At 41.9% G+C, this 18,656-nt stretch overlaps 1 protein-coding gene across 2 annotated transcripts in view; it reads right to left on the minus strand.

The window, feature by feature from the left end:
• Window positions 1-18,656, minus strand: part of grin2ba (glutamate receptor, ionotropic, N-methyl D-aspartate 2B, genome duplicate a) — a 100,636-nt gene that overhangs the window by 69,258 nt on the left and 12,722 nt on the right. Inside the window, exon 4 of one of the 2 annotated variants that reach the window (XM_088316333.1) lies at window positions 929-1,552. In XM_088316333.1, the coding sequence (XP_088172459.1) occupies window positions 929-1,552 (624 nt within the window). Of the gene's footprint in view, window positions 1-928; window positions 1,752-18,656 lie in introns of both variants that reach the window. The other variant, XM_088316332.1, reaches the window with a different exon arrangement.

Raw genomic sequence — 18,656 nt, forward strand, 5'->3', positions numbered from 1 at the left:
AAGTATGGAATGGATGAAGATGTTGAGGAATGGGCTCAAAGTCCAGATCCAGGCGGACACAGATAGAGCTTTTTTTTTTCTTTTTTTTGCTCATTAGGCAAGGCCCAATAACTTGACAAAGCTCAGTTCTCTGTTCTAGTGAAATCTCCAGCTGATCCCATTATTGGCGTCATTGCAAGCAGCTGCTTCAAGTCAAACATGGCGCTTAGCCTGTGTGTCTTTCCGCCGCTCTAACTGACTGACTTGACTCATCGTTTCGACATGCAACAATGAGGTATTTTGGACAACGGCATGCTTCATTTATGGGAACCCTTTGAGGAAACTTTTCTGTTGCTGTATAGTTGCGCCCCACAAAGCAATGTCCATTAAGGCTTGTTTTGATGAGTTTAGTGCAAAAGAATCGGAGAGCTCTGACCTCAACCACATCAAACACAGAAATGAACTAAAACAGAGTTGGCGAGCAAGGACCAGTGACCTTCGATGCACAAATGTTCTCGATGAAAGGACGACTATATTCCCACAGATTCTGTCCACTCATCTTGGTATTATGGTGTTTTTCAAAACGTGTTTGCCTTGCTCAGGAAACCTCATACTACTATTCTATAAAGACTATTGTGCTAACAAACCAATGACCAATCACAACCAGCAAGCCTTTGTGCGGCCTCACGGAAAGTAAATGAATCCGATTCCAAACACATTCACCATGTCGCTAAACTACATTTTAAATAAAATGACAAAACAACCCAAATAATTTCCGAATAATTTGTCAATACTTTGGTAAGAGTATGATTGGTCTGCAATCAACCGTGGCAACGTGCACATCATTTTCAAATGACCGCCTTCATGTCCTAGTATGCACTATTAAGTGTCACATATGAATGGAAAAACTTTGAGTGCTCTCAAAAAAAATGTGTTACTTGTGTCCTACCTTCGCCGCCATGATCATGGATGATCCGCCGCGAACTCCGAGGATGGGGATATGCGTCTGGGCCGAAATGAAGTCCAGGATCTGGGCAATGGCCTCTTGGTCCGTGTCATCTCCAAACACCACACCCTGTAGCCAGTGCTCCGTCATTAAGTCACAAATGCTCTTAATGATGCTTTTGGGGTCCGTCTCATTCATGGTCAGGATTTCTACATTGGGCGCCATGTGCAGGAAGTCTTCCTTCTCCCGAGCCCCGGCCAGCGCCATCTCACTGGAGTTGCCCACCAGGACAACAGCGATGCTGAGGCCACGCAAGATGTTGGGAAGGGCCATATGGTGAGGAGGGGGAGGGGGGATGGGGATGTAGTGGCCGCCACCTCCTCCGCCTCCCTTCTCTCGCCGCGACTGACAAGAGGGGGGCAGGTGAAGAAGGCAGAGGAGTAAGAGAAGGACACCGAGTGAGACGGTGTGGCAGTGCAGCGACGGAGGCAGGGATGGATGGAGGTGTCGGACTCGCCTCCCTGGCTCCTGGACAACAGACGGGGCGAAGGTGCAGGCCCCAGCATGGATCCGAAGGGGGGAGGCGCAGCCGCTGACAGGCATGGTGGAGTAGCGGGAAAGAAATACCTGTAGGTAGAAGAGAGGAGAGAAAACAAACTTTGAAAAACATGGAAAAAAGAAAATGGAGAAAAGAAAGTGAACAAAGAGAGGAATTAAAGCAGTTGGAAAATGAGATGGAAGTGAACACAGAACCATGCAACATTGATTGAGTAAAGTGGATTGCCGAGAGGCTACATGGCTTATGTGAATTAGTGCATGTCAATGTCTGTCCAAAAGCACGATGGAGAAGAGAGAAGAAAAAGAAGAAAACCCAGTGGAAAAATAAGCCACAAGCACATCAAGAGGGATACGAGAAGCGGTCACACTTGGCATACATGAATAGTGCATAAAAACGCACGCGTACGTGATATGATGCCATATAATTTACATAGAACCAGCTCAAGAATCAATAATTCATCTGGAATTCTCTGTAGTGACATTATGGTATGTATTATGAGGACATGCATTCCCCCTAGTGAATAAAATAACAGCTTTCACGACACGGGAAATGAAAACTTTGTCACAGAATAAGACAATACAAAGACAAACTGCTGAAAACAAGATCAGTAACAAGCTCAGATCCCGACAAAGTCAAATGCTAAAATTGACAAGAAATGATTAGCAGATGCACTTAGATCTGACCGCCTCCACCTCACCTTCTACCTTTAAACTTATAATTAGGTAAGCATCGCTCCAGTTTTTCAAACTAACAATGCGCTTCTCCGTGTGTCTCAATTTTACAATTGATACTTTTTGAGCTTTTTACACCGTTTATAAGTTATCAATTTTTAATTTATCTGCTCACGCAATGATATCACAGGTGAAAATGTGCTAAGTGTAGTTCCAACTGCTCTTCTTGCGCAACACATGCTCCTCTGGTAAACATGGGCCGCTGCCACCATTTGCCACCACGTGGCCTCAGCCCTGCATGCGAAACGAAAGTTGTCTTTCTTTTAAGCGCTGCACTTAACATTCAATTCCAAACGGTTACCTCTCTTCATCTTCATCTTGTCGGAACACCATCACCATACATATTAATGCACTCGCATGGCCACCTTCCAATTTTGCATCTCCATGCGCACTTTGATTTATTAGCAACCAGTCCAAGATGTCACAGAAAGAAAGTGAATCTTTGTCATTGCACGTTGATAAAAAAAAAAAAAAAAGACTATGGATAGGTGTGAATGTGAATTGTCAACGACCAAAAAAAAAAAAAAAAAAATTGCATCCAAAGCATTCATGGATCGATTAATTAATTTAACTCATTGATGTGCGAGTCTATTTTTTTGTCCTTAAAGCCTACGTGTCCTAACAGCATCAGAGTAGGTGTACAGTAGGTGGGAACATGTTCACCGCAGTTTTGTGGGCCGAGATACCCAGGACAGTAGTGGTGTAACCGCTTAGAAATGTGCTGCATTGTGTGTGTCGACTGCATTTTGGAGGCAGGTGGTAGGAACAAAGAACTGAGGAAAACAAAACAAAACAAAATAATCCGGCAAAAAAAAAAAAAAAAAACAATCTGACAGCAAATGACACAAGAATTGACGGACAGGATGAGGAAAAACAGGACAGCGAATGCGAGGAAGATAAAGGGCCGTATGCAGCGATGACAGAACAACTTCTTTAGGGAAAACTAATTGCCGGGGGTTCGTCAGCTCTAATTACAGGTCCCTGTGTTAATAGTCAACTGCACACGCCTCCCCAGGAAGGACGGAGAGGTGGGAGGGAAAGAATTATTGGAGGGATGATAAGAGGCATGAGGACAGAAAGAGACAGAAAGGGAGGAGGGCGCAGTGGGAGGAAAGACAGCGAGCGTAAACCAAAGAGGACCTTGGTGAGACACAAGAAAGATGAAAGCAAAGAGGAGAACACGCCAGGAGAGGGGAAAAGAAAGAAAGTAATTTAAGACAGACATGAAGGAGGGAGAGGAGAAAGAGTATCGCACAGTGAGAGGGCGCAAGAGCTAGTGATGCCCTCTTTGAATCTGGACTCTCTCTGGCAGCACTCTGTTTCCATGGCAACAATTAAAAGAGCCCTACATGCACTGGCGTACAGGCATAGTTGATGGACACAGAGATACACAACATACACTGCAGAGACACTCTCAGACACACACGCACGCACACACACCAATGTTTTCGCAAGAGGATTTAGTGATAAAGTGAAGGAACTGTGTCACTCCTAACTTCACCGCCAGCGACTCTAGCAAAAATCATATAATGAACTATTAATAAGGGATTAAAAAGAAATAAGTCATCGAGCTCTGTTTTGGGTTTTGTTTCTCTGTTTGCTTGTTCGTTGGCTGGCTACTTCCTGGTTCATGGAGAAGTGAGAACAGAAAGCCGGTGCCATTGTGATTTGGGGGTTGGACCGTTACAACGGGAAAACAGATTGAGGCACTATTAAGATTGCTAAAAATGTAATTGGTTGTTGCTTCAAAAAACATTCCTGGACAAAGTTTTAAATGACAAAGACTTAAATGCTCGAGAGGATCGATATTTTTCCCATCAGTGCTACGAGGAGGCAACATCGGATTTGTTAACCAAACGTATAACAAAAACACAATGTAAAATATTATTTATAATAATAATAATAATAATAAATTACTTTTGGAAGCCCATATTTTCAGTGCATGTCTAAAAGATCCCAACCGAACAACTTTGGGTTTGAAGCAAAAAATAAAATAATCACATACTGTAATTTTTTTCCCCGAGCGCAAGAGGACGCTTCTGCATAAAAGTTACCATAGAAGAATGGCACAAAATTGCTGAACAAGAAACCAACATTCAGTGCAAGAACTCAATTTGTAGTTTTAGTTTTTTTTTAGTGTACATTTTTGTATGATTTGTTTATTTTCTAACTTTGCTGTTTTTGTTTTAAAAAAAAAAAATCACATTTGACAATTGTACTATAAAAAATAAAGAACTTATATACTGTATAGCAGGCATTTCCAAGCTTTAGTGAGCCAAAGCAAATGCTTTACAAAATAATAATGAAATGAACGGCAACAGGTGGATACATAGGTTTGTGGGAAATTATGTCATCTGCTAGAAGGGCATTTAATTGTTCTGACTGTCGCTATAAACTGCTAGACATGAATGATAAATTTCCGAAAAATTAAGTGGAATTGATTTCTCACCGTCCATTAAGGTTCAACCTTGTTAGAATCGCTGATTTATAACTAACGTTATTATGCACTAATAAAGCCGTTAATTTGAAGACAAATTTTAAAAACTGCAGTGTAGCGCATGACTATTTTTTGTTCCATGAAAATCGACTAAAACTATTTACCTGCCACCAAAGTTACCACCAAACTATGCCTCGTCACACACACTCATAGCATCTTGCAGTTACACACTGGCCCTTAACACATCCACGCATGATTATCAGACAACGCACTTTGTAAATCCAGTGATCACAAAGAAAGATGAGCCCAACAAAAATGAGCCCATCGAGTCCATGGACATTTCATAAAGAAACACAAAAGGCAAGCATTTTACACTATGGATGACGCGCATGAGGTCACGACACGAAATGACCCCATTTCCTTGTCAGCCAGCCCTCTCATCTCACCCACCATTTTGCTCTCTTAGCCACACCAGCGCACACAGCAGCCGTATCACTTACACATGGGTGGACTCCAGATCGTCCCTCCTCGGCCAAGAGCCCGCAGGGGCCGACCTTCTCACTCACAAACGCACAAACGATACACTTTCCATTCATGTGTTTTAAATCTAATCTATATGTGAATATATTCGGTGGGCGGGGGAGGGGGGGGGTGTGAGTGTCATTTATTTCATAGTGTTCTGCCTTAGTTTGGTTTGTCATTTTGAAATTAAAGTGGCGGGGGAAAACATTAAAAAGATAAATAGCGCATCGAGCTTTTAATGATCTCTTTTATGAACATTTTCATTTTCGGGAAGCAAATATATTTAGTGATTTAACTGCCCTTACAGACTTACAATATCTTTGGAATTAATTTTCAAAATCAGGCTTTTTACTAAAAGGTTTGGGTAGCTGTGTTGGTTTGTACATTTCAAGTTTATTCAGTAAAATAAATGCAGTACAAAATTAAAGTGAGGTCTTCTCACAGCTCACGATATCATGATATGAATGTGTCATATAGCTTTACATTTATTTAAATGCCTTTTATTGCGACCGGGGGCATTTTTTAGAAGGGAATCTACATTTGTCCAAGGCGTTTTTATAATAATATTTGAGGAGAAAACAAAATGGCATTTCTCCACGACCATAAGAAAAACAACATTCATTCTGCAAACAATGCGCCATTATAGTTTAAAAACATTGAAAAGACTATTAAATAAAAAAATGTAGAACTTGGACAGAGGCAGACTGAGTGGAATTAAACTGAAGGCACAAGGCACCCTACATCATGAGCACAGAGGCGTCTGGAAAGCTAATCACGAGAAAATCATCACCACCACATAATTTAAAGGGGACATATTATAAAATATTAGCCGGTGGTGTCTGCAGGCACGCGCCATCCATTTGCAATCTGAACAGCTCCTGATCCAAAGGAAGTCTGAATCTCCAGAAGTCTTCAATTAACACCCTCGAAAAAGATTTAAGGGTCGTTCCTCAATATAGCTGCAGAAGTCGTTGAGTCTGCAATGCTGACGACGCTCGCTTCGTCATATGCACAGTCGTCATGGTAACATAAGACATACTCGGCATGTGTATAAATAGAGGGCACTAAATTGCATGTTCACTCTAACAGATTGCACCGTGCGCATCCACTTAGGATTGGATGTTCACTCACTCGAAAAGTATTTCCACATTGCACTTATCCGGCCAAAGTGCACGTCCACAAACTTGAAGGTCGTCATCACGGCGCGTTGCAACACGCATGCCTCACGTTGAAAAGATTTTCAGTTCTGCGACGTCAAAAGGTTTAGCCAATAGTATAGAGGTTGGCAGAGTGATTGCAGAGGAAATGCATCCGTCGACCAATTAGGTAAGAACACAATGTCTCAGGTAGTTACTCAAACCACACTGAAAAAAAAGCAGCTACTAAGTGGGCCCAAATTAACAATGAACAGTCATTAATGAACGTCAAGGCCATATTTTTTTTTTTTACAGTGGAAGGTGACAACGCAGGGGATGAGAGGACATAGCTCTGTAATTGGCGCTGCTCTAAAATTCCAATTTATGTCAGCTATAACTCATAAAATAATAGCCAGAAGGCAGCGCATTCCTGCAAGAGTCCCGCTATTAGGGCACAGGTCATGATTCAGATGCCACAAACATGCTCACACAACAACTCGCCGGTTAGCCAAACAAGCCTGATTCTTTTTACAGGTGGGTCGAGAAAAAAAAAAAAAAAAAAAAAGCAGCCGAATCTGACTTTAATATATGTAAGTGAACAGCACTCTGTTCCTATAGCAACATGTGCCGCGCTCGCTGTAATAAATCCACTCAGGACAAGCTTGCAGAATGGTTTGTGCACTTGCGGACTACATGAACGTACGTTAGTGTGCAGATGATGAATTTGGTTTGAAAGGTTGTGAGCGGTGCCAGGCAGCAGAGGCTCCGTAAATAGAACTGACATTTTTTCAATTAATTTTCTTTTCTTTTCATTAAAAAAAAAAGCAACCTGCGCTGTGATCTCTGATTTGTGATAGTATTGTGATGTAATTGATTTAAAAAAGACAAGACGGCACATGAAAATGTTAAATCTCCGTCTGTGTTAGACTTTTGAGAAGGCAGACCTCTCTCTGCCCCGGAGATGCGATCGGGTCACTGCAGCGCATGCTGATAAGGAATGAGTTGGACACCGGAATCTGCACGAAACATGAACATATCAAGGAAATTCTGGCTTGATGCGTGAACTCATTAAAAACTGCCCTGATAAATATTCATGCAGCCTGTGGAGGTGGAAGACTACGTGTGTGCATCTTGTTCGGAAAGAGCCACTCGAGCAGCCCCCACAGTGAATCAGAGCAGCCAGCCTTCATGCACACATTCACCCAGACTCCAGGACCAATCTACTTTCATTATGGTGTCTGGTTCCAAAAAAAAAAAAAAGAGAGTACACTGAAGCTGCCATCACTCTCTCTCTCTTTCCAGTTCCTCCCTATTCCTTTCGTTTTAATTCTATTTAGCCTGTTCTCTCGAGTTTAACATTTTGTCTGCTTGAACGATGCTTCCTCTCATTTCTGCCACTTATCTACCGCTTGCATTTACACTCTTTCATCATCCTCTCCTCATTACAAGTGAAGTGTCAGGTTTGTCCATGGTGTTATTTGCATAAAAACTGGAGGAGGGTGATTTTTCCCTTTTTTTTTTTTTTTTGTTTTTTACCATGTTTGATGACTAGGAGGACAGCAGACGGCATATCTGCATACTATATCTAAGGGGATGACCTCAAAAGCTCCACAGTGCATGTATTTAATCTCAACGGGCAAGTAGGGAGTGTTGTCATGCTTTGGTTTCGCCTTTAATTGAAGTATGAATGTCATGCTAAAAGAATCATTTAACGGGATCTGTGAGGGAAGAAATAAGTTTGGAAGGCCATGTAAAACTGCACTGTAGGAACACCATATTTTCCGGACCATAAGGCGCACCTGCATATAAACCACAGCAACTCTTTTTGGGAAAATATATATATATACAAGCCGCACCAGACTAAAAGCCGCAGCTAACCATGTTAAAAAAATAAGTTGTTTACTGCATGCACAGAACGATTTTGTACTGTGAATGCACATAAAGGTACATAAACAGATTGTTAAAACGACGCCATATAACCCGGCAACAACTTTTCCAATTAAAACCGAACAGGCCCAAGAGAAAATTAAATAAATAAATAAATAAATAAATGAATTTAAACATTGCAGTGTCGTAGTTTGCAATTCTAAAATGTTAATTTTGGTTGGTAGACTTTTTTTTATACATATTTTATTGTACTGATTTATTCATGTAGTCTCTCGATAAGCACTTCAGTGGCAGGTGTGTGCTGACTTCCACTTAACATGGGTTTGAATGTCATTGGTCAATCCAGAACATAGCCACACCCACATGTGCAACCACATTACTTCCCCTTTAAAAAAAAAAAAAAAAAGTTGGACAGGTTATATGTCACATTTTTGTTGGGAAACATTTTGAAATGATTTATTTTATGATTTCACAAGAATCTGGCACTGGAACGGGGGTGTTTAGCCTTTTTATGTCGAAATGCAAAGAGGTGGGCTTCTGTTAAATGCTTTTCTATCTGGACGCCATCAGAGGCGGAGGATTTTTATTTTATTTTTTTTTAAATAGAGCCCACGAGAGAAGATGACAGTTCGTCCTGAGCCGTGCTCAACATTTCATTCCATTGTTTACACCTGAAGTGTAAAAATCCCATCAATTCTATACTAAGAACAGTTCCAAAGACCCCATTTAACAAAAGACTAATAGGCTTCTACTTCTTGAGACAGATGTTCAAACCACCCAGCTTAGCAGCAGGTCACCGGCTCAATTTCCTTCATGGCTGAACTAATTCACTCTTCTAAATCTCTTTTCTTGAACAAACTGCCCTTCACTCTGCTGCAGTGACCCTCCAAAGCTCCCGCAGCACTTCTTCAACCACACGTCGCCTTGATAATATTTTAAACGATCGAGCTTTACCGCACAATGTATTTTAAGCAAGTAACTATGTCTAAAAGACACTTGCGAAGATTACTGAACTGCAGATAAATGATATGCAAGGCAACTCCTGGCCTTCGTAGTCTCACTGTAGCTCGGCAAGTATGACTGCAAGGACCTTAGTTGGAGTGTCACTTGGAGACATCTTCAAATAATGGATGTGTGATTTCCACCAAGTCAAATTCGGTTTAGTTTGGTGTGTGATGCACAGTTGCATGTTGCCTAAATCGGTAGAGCAAGTAGTCCAAAAGCAGACATTAAAAGAGTTCTTTTAGTTTTAGCGCATTTATTCTGACGCCACCCACTGCAGTATTTTAAAGAGCACACCTGTGTTTGTTCCAGTCTGCTTGTGTGTGAGCTGGCCACTATGACTAACGGTCTGTTTATGCATCACAGTGGCTGCAGCCTGACAAAGTGGAAAAGCTAGCCGTCTGATCTTGTCGGTATATATCGGCTATTTTTTTCGTGGAGATGCGCAGGCCAGTCCAGACTGAGCGTTGGGTGGGATTAAACGCGAGGGGTGGGGGTGGGGAGGGGGGTGACATCCATTTGTAAAACCAACGTAGATGTCATTATCCCTTTCGGGAGTTTCATCATCATCCCAGTGTTAGGAGACTCTTGATACAGCCTCGGAGAGTGGCTGCAACAACATCTGAGACATCGTCATGTTGGCAAGAAAATCGTGACCATCATGCGAGAAAAAGAACGGCGGGGAGCGTGACCGTGAACGCCAAGTCCCTCCGGCTTCTAATCGCACTTTCACTCAAGAATACCTGGGATTAATTGAAATGTGTAAAATTAGCCAGAGAATTGATAGGTGCAAATGAAACCCATCAGTCAATATTCAGCCACAGGGGAGAATGAAGAGATCGCTTTCTTTTGGCGTGTCCAGGCCCGTTGGTACAAAGATATCACTTGGTTGATAGGACGGTAATTATGTTAAAAAAAAAAATTATAACCCATTTAAACCCGAGTCGAAACTGTTTGGCCAGTCTGTAATTTTTGGAACGATCCTCATCGAAAGATATCTCCCTGTTTCTTTGCGTTTGTTCTGGATTGTGTTGTCAGACACGTAGACACTGTAGTAGCGGATTAGGCCGTGTTCTGGCTCGAGTTGTGTCGTATCAAATCATACCCAAGAGACGCCGACTCGGACTCCCGTCCTTAAAGAAAACTGCTTCAGTAGAGCATCCGCCGCAGACACACAATGGAGTAAATACCTTTCTCCACAGCCTTGTTGTTTCTCACTACATCCTCCTAAAAAAACACTTAGGAACCTACTAATCCAAAAAGACGGGATCCCGGTGCCAAAAATAACAGCTCGGAATGAGATGGATGGAGGAGGATAGATTATTGTGGTTCTAATCTGTGAAAAGCTGTCAATAAAACACATTGAAAGTGATTACAGCGCTTTTATTGTCACGAGGGGTCACTCCCTGCCTCTTCCTGCCCTGAGCCTCACCTGGGAACACAATGCACATTCCATGCGTTATGTACGGTACACACACACACACACACACACCTGTGAAGGTTTCACAAAATGAAGCATGGGCGGGTGAAATGGTGCTGATGCAAGGCACCTGTGGCAAGGTGAGTGAGGTGGAAGCGAGTGAAGAGAAAATAAATCAAAGTCAGCGCGGGTGAGAAAGAAGAGGGCGAGGGGGAGAGAGAAGGATTTTGGTGCTAAAACCGCAAATCATTGACAAGATTAAGCGCCTCTTCAGGAGGTGGTGTAAATAGAAACGTGTCCCTGGGAGAGGGACCAAACTTATCTTCCTCAGTGGTGTCAAAACATTTCTCAATCTGAAGGTTTGAATATATTTATGCCTGCAAGAGACTTGATATGCAGAAAGGAACAATTTCTAGTCGGGAGTACGCACCTCCCGAGACAAGAACAAACTGTTTTGATTCTGTTATGACCTCAGGCTTGACTGAGGTGTGTGGACCAGGATGTTGATCACACATAACACTTTGGTCTCAGTCCCTCAGACGCACAACCAGCATGTTGCCAAACAGCTGCAGGCGATTTCATCTGTTCCGCAGCTGTCACGTTAAAGAAAAGAATGAGGAATTGCTCCGAATTATGAGTATGTGTGCTCAGTAAATGAGCTAAGTGAGTCCCACACTGTCCCGTGTCCTTTGGGAGTAATGTTGGACAGCATACAGGCGCACTGGGCAGCGCTAAAACAATTCTGTGCCCGCTTGTTACTCAGCTGGTGGGAAATTCGATATCAAACGCGTAGCGCTGTATCACGCATAGTTAAAACGAGCGGAGATACTCGAAATTGTCATTATACATAAAGCCAGCCACAGTTTGGAATGAAATTCAATTGCTGCCTCGGCTACATAAATAGTTACGTAATACCAGTGCACAATGTAACCTGCCAATAAATTCAACAAAAAGGCAACACGCTTAGCGAACAAACAAGAACAACAGAGTACATTGAGCATTTCATGTTCCGACTTGTTGCCATTTTGGCTGCTCATTAAAAAGTGCGCTCTGTTTGAGAAAAGGTACATTTTGTATCATTTTGTAAAATGTGTGGTGACGGCAGAGGCGGCAGTTACCATGGACACAAAATGCTTTGGAGTGCCACGTTTCAAAAGAGGAAAACAATATATTGTTGGGATAAAAGAAGTAGAGAGGGAGCATGAGATTTAAAATTCCAAATGAAAATTTGCAACAAATGTCTTGATGGTATCAAGCTTCCTTGCATTATTCGTCTTTACATCTGGTGTTGACTGCTGTTGCCGTAGTGAGTGATAGGACATGTCGGAGGACCAGATAACATTTTTCACCCTTTCAGATTGAAATTTGAATTCTGGATGGTTGCAAATATTATTCTCTAAACAAATTAGATGTTACATACGATCAAGATACCTTTGCTGACAAGTGAACAGATGTGAGTCATTTGTTGGAAGTGTTACATTTCTAAAAAAAAAAAAAAAGATAAAAAAGAAAAAAAAAGAAAATAAGCTCGATCAATAGATAGATTGATTGATAGACAGAGACAGACAACAGAATATGAAACTGATATGAGACTACTCACAACAAGCGAATATAATTTGCTTATGAATAGTCATGAAAATACAAATACGCCTTGATGACGGCATTGATTGCAAAAATATAACCTGACTAACTCAGGTCAGGACTCCTGGAATTTGGCGGACTCCATTTACAGCGCTGCAGTCGTCAGAGTGAATCAAACTGATAACGTCAATTAGCGGGGCATTATCATTCATGAGTGTGATTGTGTGGAGCGGTAAATTTGCATTTCACTTCGTCCCTTTCCACATCATTTCTATATCGCGGTTCATCGTTCCCCTTGTATCGGGCTTTAACAGTAGACTTATTGTAATGATGCCAATTTATTAGGGAAAGGAAACACCACCGTTTGTTTATTGGTCTCTCGATTTCATGGCTTTGAACCCATTGCGGGTGGGTCCGGAACATATAAGCCTCAGTAAACAGAAGTCTTCTGTAAAACAGAGTCAGTGTCGCACCTTCGCACCCCCTCCCTATTTAAATTGATCGGCAATTTTCTGCCCTTCAGTGGCCTGGATCGTCCCCATTTTTCCATGGAGTCAATTGTACTAACCAGACATACAGTGGTCATTGATAAACAATAAAGAAAGGACACGTGTTGTTGGTACTCCTCAGAGAAGCTTTTAAGATGCGTCGTTTGCCGTATGAATATATTCCGATATTGGGATATTACTCATTGTCTTTGACAGTACGGACCTGTCACTGTTGCTGCCTGGAGACAGTGAAGAGTGGGAAAGCAGAACTGCGTCCTCTGTTACCTCAGCTGCCTTTCCAGCTTTCTTGATTACAATAGAAAAGAAAAGAAGGCAAGCAAACCCAATGTTCCTCGTATCGTAATATTGCTCTCACAGTTTCGACTGGATGATGTAAGCTCACAACACGTATCAGCAGTGATAATTAAAGGAGTGGCAGCATGGAGTGGTGTGTTTGGCTCCTCCTGGCTGTTTTATGTGATATAATGGTGTTGACCCCAGTGGCGCCGCACTCTGTATTTTTGAGTTATTGTATTTATGCAACCGCTAAGCTCCCTGGCTATTTCACAATACTGTCAACCTTCAGCAGCTGTGCATGGCCAAAGCCTGCTGTGAACATTCTCCATTTCTGAAAATTGAACAGTGAATGTGAGAGAGAAGCAGACAGAGCGAGACAGGGTGGGGAAGCGTCGGAGTGAAGGTGGGGTGGGGGGAGGGGGGGTGAAGCGAGGCCTGTATATTTTATTCAGTGGCAGTCGAGTACAATTCATAATCAAAGGCGTCTGATTCACAGTTTTAATTAAAAAGTAGTCTCATCGTGCCGGTGCAAGCGTCTTGATTTATGAAGACCCCACCACAGGTTGCTATATCCGCCACAGAGAGAGAGTCCACAGGGGGGAAAGGGGGCGAGAAGGCACGATATAGCCTTCACGCGGAGGGGAAATGTCTCGTTTCTCACAGCGAGATGGTTGCTACTGTAGGCGGGGAACGCAGTGTGAGTGTCAGAGTGTGCACGCAAACATATGTGGGGGGTTTGTTTCCATTTAATACTGACTAAATCAACATGACCGATCTTATTGGTTCATTTTAACATGTGTGTGCGCATATATATATATATATATTTTTTTTTTTTTTTTTTTTATTTTATTTTTTTTTTTTTTTTTTTTTTTTTTTAATTATTATTTATTTATTTATTTTTTCAGTTTTCCCATTTATTTTTTAAATAGACACTGATTTTCCCTATTTGAGAGCTGGCATATATATTGTCCATATTTAAAATGTCATTGCTGATGAAAGATTGCGTCTCCTGCCATCATCTGTTGTCCATCCACCACTTTAACTCCATCGTATCACCCGGGAGGTGTGTCTGATACTTTGCAACCAATGGTCATATTATTAAATCACTCATCATGAGCAGTGCAGTTATAAAAAAAATAAAATAATATCTGGTCATCACTGGACGAATGAAAAGTATTTCCTGTCTGACAATATCAATCACAACAAGGTTTATATCCTGATCGATTAGCCCCGGAAATAGTCCAGTCTCGCATGAACGTTTTATGATGCATCACTATGAACTGTGACCTGGAAAAAAAAAAGGGAGGAAATGAGTACAGCGTCGATATCGGCTTTAAAATATTATGACTTGTAGAAAATAGCCAGCGCAGCAACTTTTTTTTTTCCTGGACTGATGGAATTTGCTTTGGTCTGACAGTAATGTTAAGTTCGTGTCTGCCACTGCCATTAGAGAATCTCTTGGTACAGAGGTATAATTAAAAACAAGTGCGTGTGTGTGGCCAAAGAGAGGGAGCAAGAGATTGAAAGATGAAATGGAGGGACATGAAATTCACAGAAAATGAACTGAGTTAAGAATACACAATATGCTCTCGGTCCGTCCAATAAAATGTACTTCGCGCTTTCGATTTTAGTAAACCTGACTGAATTCACCATTTTCACCTGGCTCATTGGGATACTTTGTCGCAGCGCTTGCAGAGATCTTTCTAACTAGGCAGCACAGTTGTTAGATTGTCTGCCTCACAGTTCTGAGGTTCAGGGTTTGGATCTCAATGCAGCTCCAGAGTGGAGATGGTATCCGTCATGTTAATTGAAGACTCTAATGTGTGAATGTGAGACTGAATCGTTTAACTTGTCTGAAACTGAAACATCTCTCAGTATGAAGCCATGTACTACTAATGCATTAAATTTGGAAAAGCAGAGACATCAGGTCGACATCTCATTCATCCGACAACTTTTTAAATGTTCCTTTTAAAAGTGAATGAGAATTTGCTCAAATTCTTTCCAGATGGCCGCAGCGTTTTCCACACCACACCGTCAGCACTAAGTTTTGTGTCGCTAACACATGACTCACTCACACAAGTGAGAAAAAGTATGGGGGACTTCTTATCATCATATGCTGTGCATAAATGCACACTTTGCAGGAACTAACGCCTCGCAGCGTAACAGAAGGACACCGTATCTTAATGTGCCCCGCTAGGTTTGCCTACTGCAGGACCATATCAGGCATTTGGGGAGCAAATTCTCGTGTAGTCAGAGGTCAACTTGCGCTGACGGTTATCACTGCAGAATTCAAGTGAGTCTAACATGAAATATACGGAAGTCAAAGTGCTGAAATAAAGTGTTTGCAATAGCTAATAAATTGTTTTCCCATAATTATTCCTAAGCAAATTTTTCACGTTTGCCATTATGTGTCAGCGTTATGCCAGCGGACTTTAGAGCAAAGTTACGTCATTGTTTTAAGCACACAAAGTGTCATTCACATTGTTTTATGTTAAATTTGACATTACACTTCAAATGGGATTGGGAATAAAAAGTTGGAAGTCACTTTTTTTGAAGAATTGTTGAGTTGAGTTGAGTTAATTGCCACTATGCAGCACTCATATCTCAAATGTTTGCTCGGAAGTCAAAGCAAATAAATAAAAATAAATAAATAAATAAATAAATAATCCAAACCATGCCTCATACCTCAAAAACAAACCGACTGCTCTACTAGTCTTTGTTTTTCCAGCCATTGTTATCCTTCAGATCTTCACCTCCAACGGACAAATGAACACGTATCACATGACCAAAATATATTTATGGGCTTTTAAAGTCAATAGCCAAAACATTAGGTACACCTGCGCAATGTCTCCACCCGTTTTCTTTTGCTCTTGTCCTCGATTGGGTTGCACGTGAGCACAGCTGACTTTGAGCGAACACCGCAAACTGGCCACTTGTCAATCAACGGCGCACAAAGACCAAAAAAAGTGTTCATCCTCACATTAACACCTTTGAGCAAATTAGATTCTTCACTTAACCCAACGTACTGTATATATTTGGAATGTGGGAGGAAGACAGAGAGCAAGGTGTGCCTAATGAAGTGTCTGGTGAGAAAATAAAACTTGAAAATTGAGGATATCCTATCCAACACATCAAACGAAAGACAAACTTTTCGGCTTGAATGCTTCATTCAGAGTTTGTCAATTACCAGCCATAATCCATTAAAATGAATAACCGTACCACAAATTGAATTCTGTGCTCAGTATTGCGCATGAAACTGGACTGTAGATGTCATTTAACAAAGCAAGTAGCGAGGATTTTTTAAGGCTGACTGCGTCTCTCCTCGCCATTGACTATTATGAGCCAATTAAAATGTGTTCAATGGAGCCTCGCAGTGACTCATTGCCATGTTTGTTATCACGCAGTCCAATTAGAAAATACTCATGTTTTAACAATGTAGTCATATAATGATAAAAAGCATATTTAGCATGCCCTGTTTCGGTTAAATCAACTTTATTACAACGGCAAGCTCGGGGAGTGTTTTTGTTCATCATTTCATGGTATAAGAATTGAAAATTGCTCGCATGATTGAGCGCTTTGACAGAAGGAAAGACGTCATTATGATGACATCGCAATATAACACCTGTGGAATCTACTAAGAACCAATAAGACAGTTGCGATAAAAAATGCTTTGTTAAGACTAAAGTATTAATTAAACAGAATGACGCACGTTTTTTTATTGTGGCTGTGGTTTTCACTGAAGAACTGACAGCTTTTTGGTTACCTTATTTAGCGATATCAAAGAAGAAAGAAAAAATGAGAAGTAAATGTACTGTGTGTGAACGCAGTAATATTTGAAATCTCTTTCAAAATGCTGATCAAGTCGCTTGCACGGTTGAAAATGCAGGCACTTAATATTTCCCTAAGTTCTGGAAACGTGTGAAACGTCTGAATCCCAGCTAGGTCTTGGGGAGGCTTTCAGAGGAGGCTGCGGAGTTGTTGCTGTATTTGGTTGAGGCCGCCCAAGTGAAGTGAGCATTCGCCATGACATTTGAACAGCAACAGGGCCAGCGGTCGCTTTCTGGCGCTGTTCCCCTCGCACAACAGCGAGCACTCGGGGTGCTTGACCGTTTCATCTTCATCACATTACAAACGGCCTTCTCCTCTTCCCTGTGGTGCAGCGTATGATGCACAACCATCAAATCTGATGCCAGATTGGAGATTGCGTCCCCCATTCGAGAATACACTGATTTATTTGTCCAGTGCATCTTTTATAATGGTGAAGAAAACGCTGCTTAGTGGAGCGTAGATGAAGAGAAATGCATTAGAAAAGTACTTACTTGCACAGGCATTCATCAAACAGTGCATCCCAAATTCCTTGCTATGACACATTATTTAACCTGACAAAATTAAAATCTCTCTCTCTCTCTCTCTCTCTCTCATCTCTCTCTCTCTCTCTCTCTCTCTCTCTCTCTCTCTCTCTCTCCTCTCTCTCTCTCTCTCTCTCTCTCTCTCTCTCTCTCTCTCTCTCTCTCTCTCTCTCTCGCTCTCCTCTCTCTCTCTCTCTCTCTCTCTCCTCTCTCTCTCTCTCTCTCTCTCTCTCTCTCTCTCTCTCTCTCTCTCACTCTCTCTCACTCTCTCACACTCTCTCTCACACTCTCTCTCACACTCTCTCTCACACTCTCTCTCACACTCTCTCTCACACTCTCTCTCACACTCTCTCTCACACTCTCTCTCACACTCTTCTCTCTCTCTCACACTCTCTTCTCTCTCTCTCACTCTCTCTCTCTCTCTCACTCTCTCACTCTCTCTCTCTCTCTCTCACTCTCCTCTCTCTTCCACTCTCTCTCTCTCTCACACTCTCTCTCTCTCTCTCTCTCTCTCACACACACTCTCTCTCTCACACACACTCTCTCTCTCTCACACACACTCTCTCTCTCTCACACACACTCTCTCTCTCTCTCTCACTCGCACTCTCTCCCTCTCTCTCACTCGCACTCTCTCCCTCTCTCTCACTCGCACTCTCTCATTTGGATCATCTGACGAAACACATGCTAACAATTTTGTCCCGTCGACGAAAGTTTCATGTACGTCACGTCATGTCATCGTCATCAAATATCCTCGTTTAGCTCACCGCCCCGTTACATCATGAAAAAAAGTGGCGCCAATGAAATATTTTTGCCATAGTCATCGTTGACGAAAACAACACTGCATGACAGGCCCTGATGCTGCCTCCCTGCAGCATCCGAAGACATGCCAGGAAACGCCACCATAGCGCATGTTGAAAGTGCTATGCTCAGCTAAAGATCGACTCTGCAGGCTGTTTTCCATGTGACTTATGTTCCTGCTCATCTAGTCGAGCCAAGGATGAGTGAAATCCGATTGATCTGCCGTTTTGTAGCCCAATCAATGCCACAAACAAAATTCCTTCCATGGTTGAAGGTCCAGCTCAAACATGTAATCTTACTGTCCAAATTCAATTAATATAGAGTGATAGTGTCACATTATGATAAACAAGAACCAGATACTTAGTCACCCTCTATGATTGCACCGCCGCATCTTACTCGCTCATTCAATTACAAGATAATTGAACATCAGTGAAGCCCAGATAGAGAAATATTTCCAGAGAAAGAAGAGTTTGCTGTGCCTGAAAGTTTCTTTGAATAGTTATTGATCGAATGAGATATGCCCA

This window comes from Idiotropiscis lumnitzeri, chromosome 15 (genome assembly GCF_059441095.1).
Source record: "Idiotropiscis lumnitzeri isolate Australia: NSW breed Sydney's pygmy pipehorse chromosome 15, RoL_Ilum_1.0, whole genome shotgun sequence".
In the NCBI taxonomy this organism is placed as follows: Eukaryota; Metazoa; Chordata; class Actinopteri; order Syngnathiformes; family Syngnathidae; genus Idiotropiscis; species Idiotropiscis lumnitzeri.